General features: G+C 43.6%; 1 protein-coding gene and 1 long non-coding RNA gene across 2 annotated transcripts in view; one reads left to right on the top strand and one right to left on the bottom strand.

Moving 5' to 3' along the window:
• The window catches only part of RAB10 (RAB10, member RAS oncogene family), an 84,817-nt gene extending 82,258 nt beyond the window's left edge, over positions 1-2,559 (bottom strand). Inside the window, 1 exon segment of the mRNA NM_001003277.3 lies at positions 1,940-2,559. Within this exon segment, the coding sequence (NP_001003277.2) occupies positions 1,940-2,066 (127 nt within the window). The 5' untranslated portion in view covers positions 2,067-2,559.
• Positions 2,560-2,811: 252 nt separating this feature from the next.
• LOC111090543 lies at positions 2,812-4,315 on the top strand. Its single transcript, XR_005371843.1, has 2 exons — positions 2,812-3,234; positions 3,594-4,315. It is a non-coding gene; the product is annotated as an uncharacterized LOC111090543 (long non-coding RNA).
• Positions 4,316-21,655: the final 17,340 nt, after the last annotated feature.

Genomic DNA, 21,655 nt, shown 5'->3' with positions numbered 1-21,655 from the left:
TTGTGAGTTCAAGCCCCATGATGGGTGTAGAGATTACCAAAAACACAAATAAAACTTTTAAAAAGGACTACACAAGATTGTGTCATCTTACAGGAGGACTGGGTTCTACTTGAGGGTGTGTACCCATTATAAAAAGACTGAAATAGGGCTTAATGCATTGCTTCTCATTCTCCGCCTACTCTTCTCAATAGCAGGTTAAAGTTGACCACACAAATTAAATCCTTGATCTCACAGACTATGTTCCTTTTCCAGAATTTCTAGGCCCTATCCCATCCCAATTCCTATGTCCTGCAGGCTTCATTTCAAACACCATATCTATGCAAGCCTAGTTAAGACTCCCCATGATTCAGGCTAATCACCCTTCCTCCCTATGTGCATCCCTACTGTAGCAGTTCCCACACTCTGTCCTCACTAGACTGCTCAAGGGGTCTATTGTGTTCACCACTTAGAGTACCTAAAACCGTGCCTAACATTAGGTGCTCAATAAATATTTGCTGATCTAACCACTTGACCCACCCAGCTACAGCTAAAAGGGGAATATTAAAAGCAAACTTAGTGATAGGAGGGGCTAATCCACAAGCAGAGAACAAGTTCTAAATTTCATTAAATTTATGACAGGTCAAAAGAATAGTATGATACACATGAAATAATGATTGCAATGACTCTTACCCACCCCAGAAAAAAAGAAGAGTAAAATTAAAATCTATTTTAAATGATCACTTGCCCAATTTAGTTTCAGCATAATTTTGTAACAATGAATTAAAACGTTGTCCTAAGAAATCCAAATCAACCATTCCAGTAATGCTATAAATTGAAATCAGCTTAATTTTGACAATTCCCAGAGTTCAGAGAAGACTGGAGTTGCTTTTTAAAATCGTCTCAAATATAAAACTAGTTACACTTATAATTGGATTTCACTGCACTCCCCCAATGCTGAGTGCTGGGCTCCACATGACAGGAGCAACCATGTGTCCTTTAAGATATTTGGGGGGGCGGGGGGGGGAGGGAAAGGACGGTTTCCACACACAACTCGTTTAACACAAATTGTGTTAATGCCACTAAATTTTCTAACCAGAGTCCAAAGGGACTTTCCTAGAGCCTTCTCTTTTCCAAAACGGGAAACCGACTTAAAAGGTCAATCTTTAGTTCTTACTTACTAATCTAAGTAATCCTGAAACATGAGGTGAAAGTACATGAGAAGTTCTAGGGCTAAGAGGACCGGCCAAATGTTTTCCTATAAACCGGAGCGTAAAGTCAAATGGAAGAGAGGACTTCATTCTTTCGGGTTTGAGGACTGAAAATGATCATCTCTCTTAGATTACTGCTCCTGTTGATGTCTGGAAAAGCACTGTGAGGCAAACGTGCCAACTGAGTCCCACCCCAAGCACGAAGAGCCTCCGATTGTTTGACACATCAATGGATTAGTCAACGCGGGGGAACTCACTTTTCCCCTCTAATTTGCTTTAATTATTCCTCACACAAACCCTCAAGTTTACTCTAAGTTATGACCATATGGAACCTTCTCTCTGCCCCTAAGTATTAAATCCAGGCCTTTACCAAACGACTACTACGGCTTCCATCCCATCCCCTAAAATAAATCCCTTACAAGTATCGTACATCTAGTTAACGCCACACAGATATGGAAAAAGCCAGTCCAGGCGCTTAAAGAAACAGCATTTTGGAACGTGGTTAATGCTGCATATTTTGCAACAGAGGCAATGAACAGAGTGGGAGACTCGAAAGCAAAAGACCGGATGGAAAGCATGGGAAGACCCCGCCCCAGCAAGCTCGATGTCGATTCAATCAGTAACTTGGGTCTGTTCGCCTGGAATCGGAATCACTGAAACAAAGGCGTTTATTACGGGAAGCAAGATGTCTGGAGTTAAAAGAAACGGTCTGCAGCTACCCAGACCGTACACCATCTTCCCACAGGTCTTACCTATGGTGGAAATAAAGGTGGTATTGAAGGCATCATCCGAAAAACGAAAAAGGACGCAGGTCTTCCCTACTCCCGAGTCTCCGATCAGGAGCAGCTTGAAAAGCAGGTCGTACGTCTTCTTCGCCATTGGGAGGAGCGGCTCAGGCTCTCGCCGCCGGCGGCCCCAAGGGATCGGTCCCTCTCACGACGGCCAACTCCTCACTTGGGCGTTCTCAGGCCGGAGGACCGGGGTAGCGTGGGAAAAACGAGGGCTCGAGAGGGCGCGGGCGACCTGCGAACGGCCTCGTCGAGGAAGCCCCGACGGTGGCGGCGTCCGGTGCCTCCGAGGGCGGCGACCGCGGCTCCGCAGCCTCTCCCAGCCGCTCCGCCCGGTTCCGGGGAGTCGGTCGGGACAAAATGGCCTCCCCTCCCCCCTCAGGGCTGCTCGGCCGGGACGCTCCCACGGGCGAGCGAACAAGCTCTGCCGTCGAGGGAGCGCGGCGGACGTGAGGACAGGCTCTCTCCCGAGCAGAAACTCCGCGCCAGGACGCGGCGGCGGCAGCGAAGGAGGACCCCGAGCCGACGAGCTCAGCTACATAGCCACAGGAAGCCGAGCCTCCCCGGCCAGAGCCACCTTTTCCCCGTGCCCTCTCACGCCGGCGTGCGCGCTGCCTGAGACGCACGCAAGGACGTACGCCCGCCCTTCCCTCGCGCCCTCGCCCTGCGGATCGCCTCTGCGCACGCGCGCCGGAGGGTGTCGGGGCACGCGGGGGCGGGGAGCGGCGCGCCGGGGCCTCAGAGCCTCAGCCTAGGGCCCCGCGGAGAAGAGAGAGGGGAGGGGCGAGAGAGGGCGAGGCCGCGGGCGCGCTCCCTGCGGCCGCCTGATAGGGTGCGCGGCGCTACGAGCACGCCCCGCGGGGAGGCGCTGCCTGGCGACTGCGCAGGCGCGGCACGCTGGAGTAGCCCCTTGGCACCCCCCACACCCCGCCGGGCGTCTTCCGGGGGTCGCCCTCCTGGCTACGCTGCGGAGGCTCCCGGTCCCGTTTGTCGCGTGTGTCGAGTTGAAGGTCTCGGCGCACTGACAGGCTCGGACGGCCATATGTTCCGGTGCAGCGGCGGCTCGTAAACGCGAGAAAAAAGTGGCGCCCTGGGTCGTTAATGGGCTCTTTGCTAAAATGAGACGCATCCCCGGAGTGCCCGCCCTCGTGGCTAATCGTGACGGGAGAAACATTTAGACCTCCATCCCGCTTAACGAGCAAGAGTTGACGTTCCAGAGAGCAGCAGTTTGAAATGGAAAAACTGGCCGGGCTGCTCAGGTGGGGATGATGTCATCCGCCTTTCAGGGCAAGGAGAGGAGGATTGAGGAACACCTGGGCGCGGGGAGGACCTTCCCGCAAAGTGGAGGCTTGGGTGCCGGGCGCCACGGCGAGAACCCGCTGCAGGCCTTGCAGTCCTTTTGGAAGACGGGAGAGCCCCGAGCGCCATGCATGGGAAGCACGGCCCCTCCCTGCCGCCAAAATCGAACCACCGGCGTCCAAGATTGAAGGATACTAAAGCCAGCCCCAACCCGACGCTGCCTCTTCCTGGCACTCTCTTTTCATATGCCTTAAGCCCTTCCTTCGGGCTCCCCCCATCAGGCTTTATGCTTCCCTCTTCCTCTCCTTCCTTTCTGTAGGTTAAATAGTCGTCCTCCTGCCCTGCCATTCCCAGTGTGTTGCACCGCCGCAAAGCACACCTAGAATGTCATGGCTGAGAAGTTGAACCTGTGGTTCGTCCTGATACAGGAGAAAACCCTGAGACATCTGGAAACAGGGATTGAGACAGAAGTAAAAACTATATTTTTACACCCTGCCGCCCCCCCCCCCGCAAACAAATGCTATGTATATTTAATATGTAACTAAAATTGGTCTTTGAGGCAGTTAGGGTAATCACATTTCAATCTCCCTTTTTTTTAAAAGCTTGGCTTGCGTTCTTCCCAATCACCCCTAAAACCTCCCTACTGAAAATGCTTGTCTTCTTTAATACACCTCGCCCTTCAGTTTGTCTCTATGATTGCTCTTGTTACTCAAACCTTATCCTCTATGGATCATTCTCTTTCCAGTTCGGAGTGTCTTAAGATAATACCAACAATTCTAATATAACTGTGCAAATCAAAATGAGCTATGGTCAGTGCTACACAGGTTTGTCATCAATTAAGGCATGACATTGTGCACCTCGGGGACTCCATTGATGGCGTGATTCTCCCATTCAAAATAAGTTTGATTAACTCAAGCCCCAGTATTGTGAAGCATTTTTTTTTAATGTCATGATTTTTAAATGTAGAAAGCCTAATTAATTCCACTACATAAATTTTGGGAATTAGGGCAGCTAAATATGGAAAATAAATTTTTAAAACTATGCTTTATCCCAGTTGTTTCGAGCAGTTATATCAATTAGCCTTTTCTCCACAGGCTCCATATTCTGAAACCTTAGGAATTAATTACACTTATTAACAAATTGTATTTATTATTGAGTCAGGATTGTAGAATTTTAGAGCTTTCATTTTTTTTTTTTTTTAAGATTTATTTATTTGAGGGACACCTGAGTGCTCAGCAGTTGAATCTCTGCCTTTGGCTCAAGGCATGATCCTGGGATCCAGGATCCAGTCCCACATCAGGCTCCCTAGGAGGAGCCTGCTTCTCCCTCTGCCTGTGTCTCTCATGAATCATGAAAATATTTTTAAAAGATTTTTCTTTCATGAAATATATTTTTAAAAGATTTATTTATTTGAGAAACCATGCACATGCAAGGGGGCACAAGGCAGTAAATCCCAAGCAGACACTGTACTGAGCATGCAGCCAGAGAGGGGCTCATCCCACCACTCTGAACCAAAACGGAGAATCAGATGCCCAACTGGCTGTACCACCCAGGTGCCCCAAGCTTTCATATCTTTAAATCGTAATTCAACTCTTGCATGTGATTTACAAATAAGTCTAAGGCTTAGAGGTCACACCATTAGTGGCAGAGCCAGCATTATGTGCGAGGGAAAAGGGAAGAAAACCTCTACAGGACATCACATTGCATGGAGGTGGCTCAGGCAGTACTTAATATTTGGCTTCCCTAAAGTTAATTAAAAGTTTTGCTGGAGTAAGACATAAGCATCAAGCTATATCTACCACTGAAGGTGTCTGGCATGATCAAGGTGTGAAAGATCTCTGACTCTAGGAAAAAAAAAAAAAAAAAGAATAAAATGAGGGTCTATGTAGGCCTAAAAGGTAAACCTAGCATCCTGAAATAATATTTGATAAATGCTAAAACTTAGTGAAAGAAAATGCCAAGTTATTACTAGCTTAGGATATATGTAGTTTAAAAAATGCTCTGAAAAGACTCTGCTCCAGGGGAGCCTGTGTGGCTCAGCATTAAGCATTTGCCTTCAGATCAGGTCATGATTTCAGGTGGGATCCAGCCCGGTATCGGGCTCCCCACTCAGCGAGAAGTCTACTTCTCCCTCTGCCTCTCCCCCTCCCCTCTTGCCCCTACTCATGTTCGTTCTCTGTCTCTCAAAGAAAATCTTTAAAAAAAAAAAAAAAAAAAAAAAGACTCTAGTCCAAATATTTGTAAAGCCAAGAAATAAAATAGGTATATTTATATGTTCATATTATTAGTTAAGGTATTATTTCTGTATTTTTCTAGAGAACACAAGCTGACCAAAGTCATGTTACGAATCTTCAGCTTCAACTTTCAGGACCTGCCTCTAAAGCTATAAGAAATCCCTGCCTTGGGGCAATTGGCCTGTTCTGTCTGAGGAACATGCAACTCTTGATCTTGGCTTCATGAGTTTAAGCCCCATGCTGAATGTAGAGATAACTTAAATATATATACACATAAGCTTCAAAAAAAAAAAAAAAGAAAGAAAGAAATCCCTACTTCAAAAGATACTGACTCAGGATCATCTTTCCTCCTCTTCCTGCATATATTTTCTATTCTTTATACCTGATTTCTTCCTTTAATTTCTCCACCCCTTTGCTCTCTTTGTTCTCCTTAAAAAATGGAGTTCTTCCCTTGAGTGGCAGTTCCACTGTTAGGTCATCACCTTGCTGTAAAACCTACCATTCCAATCTCAGGGCTTTTGCCCATTTGCTACTGCCTGTTTCCTGTGTTCACACACCCAACCTTCAGCAAGGAAGTCCATGAAGAAGGTCTCTTTTAGACATCCCTGATGCCCAGAGGCTGCAACTGTTCTTATCACCATTCCCTGCCAATATTCTGCCCTGACTACCTATCTTGACTTGATCCTACTTCTTGTTAGAGAATGATTGCCCCATGAGCCTTCCCCAGTACATTGCATTGTTTGTTCTAAACTTCTCCAGGGGGGCAGCCTGGGTGGCTCAGCGGTTTAGCACCTGCCTTCGGCCCAGGGCGTGATCCTAGAGTCCCAGGATCAAGTCCCATATCGGGCTCCCTGCATGGAGCCTGCTTCTCCCTCTGCTGATGTCTCTGCCTCTCTCTCTCTCTCTCTCTCTCTCTCTCATGAGTAAATAAATAAAATATTTTTTAAAAAAACTTCTCCAGGGATACCTCAGTTCTGAAATACTGGGCTCCTGAGTGCTGGCACTTAATGGCAAGTCCATACCAGTGAGCTTTATTTCCTATCCTGGTTTCCATATATTAGTCTCCAGATGACTGAACTAGTCATCTTTTCTGCAGTTACTATGCATCTTCTTGATTTCATGCTTAGTTTCATGTGGTTCTCTCCATCTGAAATGCACCCTCTCCTCACCCCACTTATATATCTCTTCAGCCTTCAGCATAAAAGTCCTCAGCATAGGCTGTCTTCCCCAACGCTCTTGCTGGGGAAGGAACTTGTTTCTCTTATGAACTCCCATAGCACTTTAAAAAAATCAATTGTTTCCCCTTTCTTATTTCACAAGTAACATAGAACCTATAGATAAGAAAAACACAAAATATTAATTATTAAAAAAACTACCCACAGGAGTGTCTGGCTGGCTCAGTTCATAGAACATGCAACTCAATCTCAGGGTTGTGAGTCTGAGCCCCACATTGGGCATAGAGCTTACTAAAAAAATTTTTTAAATAAAAATAAATAAATAAAATCTTTAAAAAAAAATGTAAAGGAAAGTTTGGGTGACTCAGTGGTTGAGCATCTGCCTTCAACTCAGGGCATGATCTCGGAGTCCTGGAATTGAGTCCCACATCAGGTCCCTTGCATGGAGCCTGCTTCTCCTGTCTCTGCCTCATTCTGTCTCTCATGAATAAATAAATAAGATCTTTTTTAAAACATGTAAAAAAATCAGGGCCCCTGCGTGGCTTAGTGGGTTAAGTGTCTGCTTTCGGCTCAGGTCATGATCCCAGGGTACTGGGATAGAGCCCTGCATTGGCTCCCTCCTCAATAGGTAACCTGCTTCTTCCTCTGTTGCTCCCCCTGCTTGTACTCTCTCTGTCAAATAAATAAATAAATAAATTTTTTTAAAAATACACCTTGAGTTGGTTAGATTTAAGGTTCTATATCTGTCCCTTTGTTAAAAAGAGACCTGTTGTAAGTTACTTATATCTCTAAACCTGTTTTCTCATCTGTGAAGTGAAAATAAGATAGAAAGTACCGTAACATTGTGTGAGGATTAGATGAGACACAGTGTTTGGCCTTTAGTTAAGCCTCAGCGATGTTATTACCGCCACAAGAACTAACACAACTTTTTCCATTTGAGGATCATTGGCTTGTTGAAAAAAGCAAAACTAGAGGGGCATAAATCTTAACAAATTACATGTTTTGAGACATGAAATGCATTCTGTTAATCCATGGTGACATCCTAGACAGGAAGGGATCTTTGCAACTTTATGCCTCACTCCCTGCATAGAGTCTGCTTCTCCCTCTGCCTGTGTCTCTGCCTCTCTCTCTCTTTCCCTCTCTCTCTCTCTCTCATGAATAAATAAAATAAAATCTTTAAAAAATGTAAATATGTAAACTAACCTTTTTATAATGTCTAAAGAAAAACAAAAGAATCATCTAAGGTAAAAAGAATCATCCAAGATAATCAAGGATGATTATCTATTTTCTAATAATTGACTCTTCAACTAGGTAATAAAGTATTAGCTGGGAACCCTGGGTGGCGCAGCGGTTTAGCGCCTGCCTTTGGCCCAGGGCGCGATCCTGGAGACCCGGGATTGAATCCCACGTCGGGCTCCCGGTGCATGGAGCCTGCTTCTCCTTCTCCCTCTGCCTATGTCTCTGCCTCTCTCTCTCTCTCTGTATGACTATCATAAATAAATAAAAAAAAGATTTAAAAAAAAATAAATAAAGTATTAGCTGCTTTATTTAACTGCTCTATTAACTGCAATTCACATTATTTAGAAAATGAGAGCATCAAGAAATAAACAAACATAGTGGTTCTCTTTTAACATGAAGACATGCAGTAGGGGCACCTGGGTGACTCAGTGATTGAGCATCTTACTTCAGCTCAGGTCATGATCCTGGGGTCTTGGGATCGAGTCCCACATCAGGCTCCCCTGCAGGGAGCCTGCTTCTCCCTCTGCTTATGTCTCTGCCTCTCTCTCTATGTCTATCATGAATAAATAAATAAAATCTTAAAAAAAAAAAAGACATGCAGAATAAACCCCTGGGTGGATCAATGCAAAACAGGGCTATAAGGGCACGCTTTATCCATCACAGGAACTGGAATTTTTATAGCAGCAAAAGTCAGAGCTCTGAAGAGCAAAAGAGGCTTTAGATAAATTGAGAGGGAAAGACAGGAGGGGAGAGCACAGGGCATGGTGACTTGACCTGCATGAGATGGTCAGAAAATTCACAGAAGCACCAAAAGTCAGAAGAAAACAGAGTTAAAGAGAAAAAGCACTTTCTAGAGGCAGAACAAGAGGACAGGAATGCTTTAACCCTTTTCCAAGGCAAGAAATTTGAAGCCACACTTGTGACTTAAAAATTCATGGACTTGGGCAGCCCCAGTGGCTTAGCAGTCGCGCCGCCTTCAGCCCAGGGCGTGATCCTGGAGACCCAGGATCAAGTCCCACGTCAGGCTCCCTGCATGGAGCCTGCTTCTCCCTCTGCCTGCCCTCTGCCTCTCTTTCTCTCTGTGTCTCCACGAATACATTTTAAAAAATCTTAAGCTGAGTGAAGTAAGTCAGTCGGAGAAGGACAAACATTATATGTTCTCATTCATTTGGGGAATATAAATAATAGTGAAAGGGAATATAAGGGAAGGGAGAAGAAATGTGTGGGAAATATCAGAAAGGGAGACAGAACGTAAAGACTGCTAACTCTGGGAAACGAACTAGGGGTGGTAGAAGGGGAGGAGGGCGGGGGGTGGGAGTGAATGGGTGACGGGCACTGGGGGTTATTCTGTATGTTGGTAAATTGAACACCAATAAAAAATAAATTTAAAAAATCTTTAAAAAAAATTCATAGACTTACGGCATGGTACAATGGAGTCATAGTGATCTGATCTTGAATCCCTGTTACATCTCATTTAGCTGGATCTTCTTAGACAATTACTAATCATCTTGAACTTCAACTTCTTCATCTGGAAAGTGGGGTTATCAGTAGTTGCCAAACCAAGCTATCGTGAAGATTAAAATAATCCATGTAAAGAAACTGACAGTGAAGCTAGCAGTCTCTTAAACATTGACTCTCTTCCCCCTGAAAGATGTAAACCATCTAAGGAACCACTGTTGTATCTTCTATAATACCTAGATCAGGGTCTTTTATATAATAAGGGCTCAATACATATAAATGAGATTGAATTACATCTGCATCAGAGGAAATCTTGAAAGGCATCTAAACTAATTTCCTGCTCTGTGCAACAATGCCCTAAGCAACCAATGGCCTGTCCAGTCTCAATACTACCAGTGAGTTTGCTGATGCTGAGAGGACTGATTCTAGTGCTAGGTATTTCTGATGGAAGTGTTCCACATACTGAATCTAATTGTGCTTTGCTGGAACATCACCCATTTGTTTTAGTTCTGTACTCTGGAGCAACACAGAATAAACTTTTCCCCACATTCACATGACAGCTCATCAACTCTTTGAAGATAGCATTGGTATTTTCCTTTAAGCTGCTCCAAACTTAGGTGCCTAGGTGGCTCAGTTGGTTAAGCATCTGACTTTTGATTTCAGCTAACGTCATGATCTCAGGGCCATGATCTCAGGGTTGTGAGATCAAATCCCACATCTAGTGGAGCATGGTGTCAGCTTGAGATGCTTTCTCCCTTTGCCCCTCCTCCTGCTCCAGCTCTCTTTCTAAATAAATAAATAATCTTAAAAAAAATAAATTCCTTAAAAAAAAAAAAGGCTGCTCCAAGCTAACTCTTTTCATGTAAGGTAACTCTCAGATAACTATCAGCTCTACCATTTTGGTTTGCATATGTCTCCTCCAGTGGAATGTGACACTTATAATTGAATATTATTTGAATCGAGGATATAACCATAGGGAAAAGGGGACCTGGGGGCTCAGTGGTTGAGTATTTGGCTCCGGGTGTGATCCTGGGATTGAGTCCCACATCAGGCATCCCTGGGGGAGCCTGCTTCTCCCTCTATATTTCTGCTTCTCTCTGTGTCTCTCATGAATAAACAAACAAAATCTTGGGGAAAAAAACCCTATGGAAATTCCCAGATCAGGCTACCACTGCAGGTTATAGAAATCAGGGCCGGGATCCCTGGGTGGCACAGCGGTTTGGCGCCTGCCTTTGGCCCAGGGTGCGATCCTGGAGACCCGGGATCGAATCCCACGTCGGGGTCCCGGTGCATGGAGCCTGCTTCTCCCTCTGCCTGTGTCTCTGCTTCTCTCTCTCTCTCTGTGACTATCATAAATAAATAAAAATTTTTAAAAAATTAAAAAAAAAAAAAAAAGAAATCAGGGCCAATAGGGATATTCCCTATGACTGAGGTGATTTGGTACCTGATTGAGAAGAAGCCACCTTCCAGATGAATAGCTACTGAAGCTATTCAATAAATTATGATAAAAATTACCTCTTACATACACAAACTTAAAATAAACAAAGGAGAAAAAATAATAAAATAAACAAAGGAGAGAAATGGTAATTCACAGGAGTAGAAGAATGTATGGAAAAATGTTCAAATTCACTTGTAATCTGAGAAATTCAAACAACAAGATAGTATTTTCTGCCCATCAGAATGACAAAAATTAAAGGATACCAAGTGTTGGTGAAGATATGAAGGGACAAGAACACTCATGCATAACTGGTGGGAGTGCAGTCTGGTCAAGCTATTCTGGAAAGCAATGAGACAATATTTAATAGACGACATACATGCCTATGACTCGATAATACCACTCGTGGGTATGTCCCTGAGAAATCCCCACATTGGTTCATCATGAATATGTTTGTGGCAGCTGGATGTTGGAATCAATCTAAGCACTTGTTACTAGGTGGTAAATAAAATGTGGAGAATGCATATTGAGCTAATCCAGATCACAAAAGCTTGCCTGGGTGTTGAAAATTGGCTAATATTGGGGGTCCTGGATGGTTTAGTCAGTTAAGCATCTGACTCTGGATTGCAGCTCAGGTCATGATCTCAGGGTCATGAGATGGAGCCCCCATGTTGGGCTCCACGCTCAGCAGGAAGTCTACTTGTCCCGCTTCTTCTGCTTCTCTCCACGCTCGCTCTCATTTCCTACCTCCCTCTCTCATAAATAAATAAATAAATAAATAAATAAATAAATAAATAAATAAATAAATCTTTAAAGAAAAGAAGAAAATTGGCTAATATGACAACTTAGACCCAAGGCAACATTTTTACTCCAATTCACTAATAAACTGGCAACCAAGTAAAGCAAAGAGCAATGCCTTCCAAGTTCCTAGCATGCACATGCCCAAACTCTGGTGATTAATGCAGGCCATTTAGAGGGAGAAAGACAGGTCTAAAGAGTTCAGAGTCAGGACTAAGTTTTTATAGGATTAGGTTGGTGAGAGGCTGGGTCAGCTTTCAATGGCCTATCCTCTACCATGTAAGAAAATTCTCTACTGGGGCACCTGGGTGGCTCAGTGGTTGAGCATCTGCCTTTGGCTCAGGTCATGATCCTGGGGTCCTGGGATTGAGTACCCTCTCTCTCTGTGTCTCTTGTGAACAAATAAATAAAATAAGAAAGAAAGAAAGAAAGAAAGAAAGAAAGAAAGAAAGAAAGAAAGAAAGTTCTTTGCTGTACTATTGGGCCAATAGCAGGCCTGTCCAAGTCATACCTCACATGCTATAAAATACTGTGTAGCAATATTAAGCAAGTAACTAGTTGCATGCTCAGCAACTGGAACAAAGGAAACAAAATGATTTCTAGTACAATGCTATTTGTGTAAATTAAAAACATACTAAACAATATTGTATGAGGTTTCAAGCAAATTTTTTTTAAAGATTTTATTTATTTATTCATGAGAGACACGGGGGGAGGGGTGGGTGGGAAGAGGCAGAGAGAGAAGCAGGCTCCATGCAAGAAGCCGTGTGTGGGACTCAATCCTGGGACTCCAGGATCAGGCCCCAGGCTGAAGGCAGGCCCTAAACCGCTGAGCCACCCAGGGATCCACTCAAGCAAATTTTTTTTTAAAGATTTTATTTATTTATTCATGAGAGACACAGGGAATGAGAGAGGCAGAGACACAGGCAGAGGGAGAAGCAGGCTCCATGCATGGAGCCCGACGTAGGACTCGATCCCCGGTCTCCAGGATCACACCCTGGACTGAAGGCGGCGCTAAACCACTGAGCCACAAGGGCTGCCCACCTCAAGCAAATTTAATTAAGTACATCAAACACATCACAGAGGGAACCTGTGGAAAGGAAGAGCAATGAGAGGGGAAGAAGGGGAAAAAATATGAAATAAAATAAAATGGGAAGGACCTTGCACAGATTAAAAATGTGAGTAGTCCATGTGCAAATAAGTGAGGAAGGTGGTTGATTCAGTGCTCTGCCTCCCAGATCTAAATTTTTATTTTTATTTTCATTTATTGTTTTTTAGAGAGGGGGGAGCAGAGGTAGAGGGATAAAGAGAACCAGATCCAAATTTTTAAACAAAACAAAAGTGAGGAGGGGATTCAGTTGTACCTGGTGGTGGAGGAAATCACTACTGATGCTCCTTGTAGATATGAGCGAGAAAAAAAAAAAAAAACTAAATATTTGGTTTGGTCTGAAAAAAGAATAGATTTTGGCTGTTTGTTGTTATGCCTATTACCACACAACCTAATAATAGTTATGTAAATTTTAAAATTTGTGACGGATTTATTTGATCACATTGATTGATTATGGAAGCTCAGACTTCATGGAATCCTCCGTTTGAGAAGCTGGGAGCTCAGCTTTCAGCTATCAGCTGTCAGCCCTTGCCCAGTCCTGCTTTCAGTACTTTGGACCAAGCACCCAGTTGTTTACAGGCTGTCCCCCACCTCTTTCCTGGAGCCCAAAAGAGGGTGGAAGCATGGGATATGAAAAGCCTCATTGCTACATAACAATTGAGTTAGACACTACCAAGATATTATCTGAGGGCAGCCATTTCACTTTCAAAACTACTCCAAAGAAGAAATCAGGCCTTTGGGGCACCTGCATGGCTCAGTGGTTGAGTGTCTGCCTTCGGCTCAGGTTGTGATCCCAGGGTCCTGGGATCGAGTCCGTACAGGGAGCCTACTTCTCCCTCTGTCTCCCTCTGTGTGTCTCCCCTGAATAAATAAGTAAAATATTTTAAAAGAGAAAGAAAGAAACCAGGCCTTCGCCATGTAGTTTGTACATCTAGCATTCTACTAAATAAAATTTTTAGGGCAGCCCCGGTGGTACAGCTGTTTGGCACTGCCTGCAGCCTGGGGTGTGATCCTGGAGACCCGGGATCGAGCTCCCTGCATGGAGCCTGCTTCTCCCTCTCCCTCTGCCTGTGTCTCTGTGTCTATGAATAAATAAATAAAATATTTTTAAATAAGTAAATAAAAACTTTTAAAAAGATGGAACTTTTTTGCCCTACTTGGGGCAATGGTATCCATGACAGCTAGGTGGAAATCCTATGTGGATTTCTTTGCCTTGTTACCACCACAGCCAGTCTCCCAGCCCTCACTCATATTCATACTCACTTCCTTGTAGAACAGACATTTGTCAGGTCTTTGGCTGCCCAGCATCAAACTCCTCCCTTTGACAAGCGAACACCCCACCACAAGCAACTACGATGTAGAGCCCTCCTCCCACCGTATTTCCCTTCCCCAGCACCTGCTCCCCTAAACACACATCTCAGCTGTGGGGATATCAGCTGGACCGTACCAGCCTGAAGCACCAGCTTAAAGCTTTGGTACAGAGGCTGATGACACAAAGCAGCAGGCACAGTGTGGCATGTCCTGAAGAGGCAATGGGGTACAGCAGTACTTGGTTCCTAGGGCACCTGTGAGCCCCAGAGCTGGGCAGCATCCCAGGTGCAGTGCTGCCCACCCTGGTGCTGCAGGCTGCATCTCTGGTGTGCATGGGGCAGCTATGGCCTCACATACCGTCGGCATATGCCACCTGTCTCTGTCCCCTAATTCCTTAGCCTTCTCCAGCCTTCTCAGTAATTCTGAGAACTTCCCAATAACCTTTCAATAAATTTATTTTCTGCTTCTATTGACCAAAGTCAGTTTGTGTTGCAACCAAGATCCCTGACTATCACAATTATTTCTGGTAGAACTCCTACAGTGACCCCTTTTTTGCCTGCCATTCCCTCCACGTCCACTTTCTCTTTCTCATTTTCTGCTGACCTTGCTGCATGGACCTGCCACACCTCTGCTCACACTTAGCCTGTGTCTGTCTGTCTCTCTCATATGGCTGCTGTACCTTTGCTCTCTCTTTCACGTGACTCCATAGCCTCCCTCTAGCCCCCTTCCTAGGACTTAGACACCCTGTGCTCCCAGCCCATCTTGAGGCCTGGACAGCTAGGCAAGTCATCCTAACCCTGTTGCAATGTCAGCACCGGATCTGGTGCTGAGAGAGGAGAGCGTCCCTAGATGCTACAAGGAGGGGTCACTAAAAGGAAAGAGAGATACAGGCAGAGAAATGGGAGGGTAGTAAGACTTCCTATTTTTATTATTTAAGTATACAAATTGTCATTTACTGAGTTCTTGCACAGTGCTGGCCCCTTATATGCATGACCTCACATTAATACTTTAAGGTAGGGACTATTATAATCCCATTTTCATGTGAGGAAACGAGAGTTTAAAGAAGTTAGGGTGCCTGGCTGGCTCAGCCGGTGGAGTATGCAACTCTTGATCTCAAGGTCTTAAGTTTAAGCCCCACATAGGACATAGAGCTTACTTTAAAAAAAAGAGTTGGGGTGCTTGGGTGGCTCAGTTGGTTAAGCGCTCGACTCTTGTTTTTGGTTCAGGTGGTGATCTCATGGTCAAAAGATCAAGCCCTGCCCTGCGTCAGGCTCTGCAGTCAGCAGGGAGTCTGCTTGGGACTATCTTTCTCCCTTTCCTTTGCCCCTGCCCCTCCTAAAAGAACTAAATCTTAATAACAAAAATTTTTGAAGAAGTTAAGAGGCATGGAATGGATGAAGCCTGGAATCTCCTTCAAAACAGTTGGAAGGGATCCCTGGGTGGCGCAGCGGTTTAGCGCCTGCCTGTGGCCCAGGGCGCCATCCTGGAGATCCGGGATCGAATCCCATGTCAGGCTCCCGGTGCATGGAGCCTGCTTCTCCATCTGCCTGTGTCTCTGCCTCTCTCTCTCTCTCTCTCACTGTGTGCCTATCATAAATAAATTTAAAAAATAAAAATAAAAAAAAAAAACAGTTGGAAAGAGGAGAGACAAAACAAGGAGTGATAAAACAAGATTGGCCAAAGGTTGTTTATTGTTCAAGCTGGATAATAGATATATGGAGATTCATCATACTATTATGTCTAATTTCGCTAATTTCTCTATAGTCTAAGTTTTCCATAATTAAAATTAAATATTGCTTCTCTATAGTCTAAGTTTTCCATAATTAAAATTAAATATTGCTTTCTTTTAAGTTAAGAAACTTGATCAAAGTTATACAAAGAATAAATGATAAAGTTGAGTTTTGATTCCAGACCCTCCAGACTTCAACACCTGCCCTCTTAACCTCTACACTGGATTCTTTTTCTTTTTTTTAAGATTTTATTTATTTGAGAAAGAGAGACTAAGTGAGCAAGAGAAAGAAGAAGCAGGGGCAGGGCAGAGGAAGAAACAGACTCCCTGCTGAGCAGGGAGCCCAACATGAGGCTTGATCATGGGTCCCAGGATCACCACCCAAGCTGAAGGCAGACGCCCAACCGACTGAGCCACCCAGGCACCCCTCTACACTGGATGCTTGACAAGGAACCTAACAAGACCTAAGAGAAAGAGCTTAGTGATTTTCAGAAGCTTCAAAGGGGATTCAGAGATCTCTTAGCTAATTTCTGTTCTGGTTTTCCTGGTAAATTTTGGCAAGGATCAACAGAATATGGCCAGATATTAATTCCCCATATCTAGAGCTTATTATAAAGAAGATGCAAAAAAAAAAAAAAAAAAAAAAAAAAAAGAAGATGCCCTCATTTTCTCTGCCTGTTTCTGAGGAAATACAGAAGCAGCCCATGGAGTCTTTGGTAGCCAAAGTTTTCTAAAACCACCCAGGCAACAGCTGTCCTTGGACTGTCACCTGTCTTGCCAGGCCCTGAGTCAGCGCCACTCGCCCTGCCCAGCCCCCACTGCTGAGCCAGATGGGACTTGCCCTTTTCTGGCTGGGCTGAACCGGTTGGGCCAGCCCAGCCCTGCCCTGCCCCAGCATCTTCCTAAGTGTATGGGTTCTTGCTTCCTTACTCTCACCTGGGGTTCCTACCTTTGCACCTCTTTTGTCATCCCAAGCACCAGACTCAAGCCTGGAACTTGAACTCTGAAGGGAGGAGCCAAAAGACCACCTCCCAGGGATCCCTGGGTGGCATAGTGGTTTGGCGCCTGCCTTTGGCTCGATCCTGGAGACCCGGGATCGAATCCCACGTCGGGCTCCGGTGCATGGAGCCTGCTTCTCCCTCTGCCTATGTCTCTGCCTCTCTCTCTCTCTCTCTGTGACTATCATAAATAAATAAATAAATAAATAAATAAATAAATAAATAAATAAATAAAATTTAAAAAACAAAACAAAACAAAACAAAAAAAAACAAAAGACCACCTCCCAGATGTTGGAGACATGGACAGGTCCCTGGAATTTGTCTTTTGACAGAAAAAATGAGCTGAGTACCAGCATCTCCTACTATCTACAAAGGAAATCCCCCTTCTCTGGGTGACTCTAGGATTTGCTTTAGGAGAAAAGCATTAAAAATATATTTATAAAGACACTGCTCCTTTGCTGTAGAGGAGGATTCCACCCCTAGGCTCAAGCCCAGAAAAGACTGGGTTTGGGGAAATACAGAGACCAAATTTTTGGTCTGTGTTTCTGTGTGGAGAAATTTCTGTGGGCCTTCCCATCACTCCCTTCTCTTGGTTTAGACATAAAGCCACAGCAAGTGTGCTCAGTAAGCCTGGCACTGGAAGACTGGACAATGCAGACACTGACCCCACTACTAAGTCACCAGGGTTAGCTTTCTCCCTAATGTCAGCCCTGTCCCACAGGCATCCAAGGCTAGCCTGCTCAGAATCCGGGCCCTGCCACGTGGGCATGTGTGACCCTAGGATAAGAACTAACCTCTTTGAGCCTCAGTTTTTGTCATCAGTAAAATAAGAATAAAATACTCACCTTGTAGGTTTATGGCAAAGACCAAAGTAGTGTATGTGAAGCACTTAGTAAGTACACAGCACTACTCGTTTCCTTCACCTAGCCTTGGAATTGCCTTCACCTTGCCTATCCTGCCCAAATAGGATTTGCCTCTCCTGGCCAAATTGGACTGATAGTAAAGGTTTTAGGCCTGAGACCACGCACTGGTCTCATGTCTTGATTCTAGACATTCACACCCACCCACACAGGCCAGCTGTTTCTGATCATCAAAATGCAAAATTCCAAGCATTATTTTCTTAAATTAAGAGTTTTGATTCATTTGTCCATGTCGATTAATGTTGGTTCCAAGTACCCATCTTTTTTCCCCAAACACCCAAAGGTAAATTATTTTAAATAACCCAATTTTGAAAATAAAATAAAATTAAATTTTAAAAAATAACCCAATTTTTAAATATATAGCATCAACAATAACTCACTATAGTTTGTTCCCTACCATAAAGCTGGGCCAGCTATACCCCATGGCCACACACATGACCCAGACCATGACAGTCAGAATCTAATCCTGAATTTTAATTTGGAAGCCAAGACTTGCTAACTTGGTAGGTTGTAATCCTCTAGACATTGGTGGCCATTTGCCACCACTTGGGGAGAGTCTGCCAAAGAATGAAACCAACATTGAAGATAGCAGAGCTGAGGGATCCCTGGGTGGCGCAGCGGTTTGGCGCCTGCCTTTGGCCCAGGGCGCGATCCTGGAGACCCGGGATTGAATCCCATATCAGGCTCCCGGTGCATGGAGCCTGCTTCTCCCTCCTCCTGTGTCTCTGCCTCTTTCTCTCTCTATGTCTATCATGAATAAATAAATAAATCTTTAAAAAAAAAAAAAAAAAAAGAAGAAGATAGCAGAGCTGAGAGATGGAAAGAAAAGGATTGTTGGATTACATCACTTGAGTCTCTAGACTTAGCTTTGCCTAAAGCCAACCAACCCCTGTAATTTCTGGCTACATGAGCCAATATATTGTATTCTTTTTATAAACCGGTTTAAGCTGAATTTCTATCACTTGCAAAAGAAATCCTGACTAATACAGTATGAGTGTTTTTAGTTGAGCAATAGAATACATAGTCTAAAACGTTGTGTTTAAAAAAAAAAAGTGTTTTTTTTAATGTAGGCTCCACACACAGCATGGAGCTCAATGTAGGGCTTGAACTCACAACCCTGAGATCAAGAGCTGGGCTGAGATCAAGAGTTGGATGCTCACGGGATCCCTGGGTGGTGCAGCGGTTTAGCACCTGCCTTTGGCCCAGGGCGCGATCTTGGAGACCCGGGGTCAAATCCCACATCGGGCTCCCAGTGCATGGAGCCTGCTTCTCCCTCTGCCTGTGTCTCTGCCTCTCTCTCTCTCTGTGACTATCATACATAAATAATAATAAAAAAAATTAAAAAAAAAAAAAAACGAAGCTAGTATTTAAAAAAAAGAAAAAAAAAAGAGTTGGATGCTCAACTGACTGAGCCATTCAGGAGCACCTAAAACATTGTTTTATGTAGAATTTCCGTATGATCGTATTATGTATTCAACATTATTATAACAACTTTATTGAGATATAATTCACATACCATAAAATCCACTTATTAAAGCATACAATCCAGTGATTTTTAGTATAGTCACAGAGTTGTGCAACTATTACCACAACTGTATTTTAGAATATTTTCATCAGCCCTAAAAGAAGCTATATCCACTAGCAGTGATTCCTCAACTACCCACTTGCGGATCTTCCTTTAAACCACCAACCAACCACTAACCAACTTTCTCTATATATAACTTGTCTATTCTGGACATTTTGTATAAATAAAATCATTCAGGGATCCGTGGGTGGCGCAGCGGTTTAACGCCTGCCTTTGGCCCGGGGCGTGATCCTGGAGACCCCGGATCGAATCCCACGTCCGGCTCCCGGTGCATGGAGCCTGCTTCTCCCCCTGCCTATGTCTCTGCCTCTCTCTCTCTCTCTCTGTGACTATCATAAATAAATAAAAAAATTTAAAAATAAATAAAAATAAATAATAAAAAAATAAAAAATAATAAAATCATTCAGTATGCGGCCTTTTGTGGCTGACTTCTTTCACTTAGCATAATGTGTTCAAGGTTCATGCGTTTTGTAGCATGAATCAGTGCTTTATTCCTTTTATGGATAAGTAATATTTCATGCTATGAATATACCACATTTTGTTTATACATTCATCATTGGTGTACACTTGCGTCATCTCTACGTTTGGGTGATTACGAATTGTGCTGCTATGAACATTTATGTACAAGTTTTTGCATGGGTGTATATTTCAATTCTCTTGGGTACGTACCCAGGAATGGAATTGCTGAGCTATATGGCAACTTCATGTTTAACTTTTTGAGGAATTGCCAAAATATTTTTTCAAAGTAGCTGAATGAACCATATTAAATTCCTACCAGCAATGTCTAAGGCTTCTAGTTTCTCTACATCCTCAACAATACATGCTATTGTCTGTTTTTAATTTTAGCTATCCCAGTAGGGAGTGAAATGATATGTCATTGTAGTTTTGATTTGCATTTCCCTAGGGATTAGTGATGTTGAGCATCTTTTTCATGTGCTTATTGGCCATTTGTATAGCTTCTCTGGAAAAATGTATATTCAAATCCTTTACCCAGTTTGAATTGAGTTGTCTTACTATTTTATTTTTTTCTTTTTTAGGTAAGCTCTACACCTAACATGGAGCTTGAACTCAGAACCTTGAGATCAAGAGTCATATGCTGAACTAACTGTGCCCTCCAGGCACCCTTAAATTGTCTTTTTAATTTCTAGAAGTTACATGTATGTTCTGGGTACAAGTCTCTTGTCAGATTTATGATCTTCAAATATTTTCTCCCATTCTGTGTTTTTTTTCACTTTTTTTTTAAGATTTTATTTATTTATTCATGAGAAACAGAGAGAGACACACACAGAGAGAGAGAGAGAGGCAGAGACACAGGCAGAGGGAGAAGCAAGATCCCCACAAGGAACTGGATGGCAGATGCTCAATCACTGAGCCACTCAGGCGTCCCTTTTTCTTCACTTTATTGATGATGTCTCCTAAAGTTCAAAGGTTTTACATTTTGACTGTCTAATTTATCTTTTGGTTTTTTCTCCCACTCCTGCTTTTGTATCATGTCTGTTTTTCTAAGTAATCTGTACACCCAATGTGAGGCTTGAACTTACAACCCCAAGATCAAAAGTCACAGGCTCTACTGACTGAGCTTGCAGGCACCCCCATGTCTTAAAAACCATTACCTAATACAAGGTCAAGAAGATTTACTTGTTCATTATCTTTTAAGAATTTTATAGTTTTATCTCCTATATTTAGGTCTATGATCGGTTTTGAGTTCTCCTTTTTTTTATTTTTAATGTGGTATGAGGTAGAGGTCCAACTTCATTCTTTTGCACGTGGATATCCTATTGTCTCAGCATCATTTGTTGTATTTTTCCCGCATTGATATAGCATTATTTTTGTAAGCATGTTTTACTCAGAAAAATATTAATATCAATTTATATTCTCTGAAAATATCACGATTGCTTCTGTCAGCAATGTTGCATGGTAGAGACTGGGAGAAGGGTGATCCTCTGTGGGCAATTAAACATCTGGCCACAGAATATGATCAGTATGATCAGTATGTGTACAATGATGCCCAAAGTTTGGTGTACATCACAATTATCTGCGAAAATGTTTTTTTAATGGGAATCCCCAAGCCCTACCCTAACCTACTACACCAGAATTTCCTGGAGGCAGGGTGGGGAGATAGGCAAAATAGGTGAAGGGGATTAAGAGGTACATATTTCCTGGGGCACCTGGCTCACAGAGCCTGAATTTTTTTTAAGTATTTGCATTTTTATTAATTATTATTTTTTAAAGATTTTATTTTAATTATTCATGAAAGACACAGAGAGAGAGGCAGAGACATAGGCAGAGGGAAAAGCAGGCTCCATGCAGGGAACCCGATGTTGGACTCAATCCCGAGATTCCAGGATCATGCCCTGAGCCAAAGGCAGACGCTCAACCGCTGAGCCACCCAGG

The sequence above is a fragment of the Canis lupus genome, chromosome 17 (assembly GCF_011100685.1).
Source record: "Canis lupus familiaris isolate Mischka breed German Shepherd chromosome 17, alternate assembly UU_Cfam_GSD_1.0, whole genome shotgun sequence".
NCBI lineage: Eukaryota > Metazoa > Chordata > Mammalia > Carnivora > Canidae > Canis > Canis lupus.
This window is presented reverse-complemented; position numbering and strand designations above follow the sequence as displayed.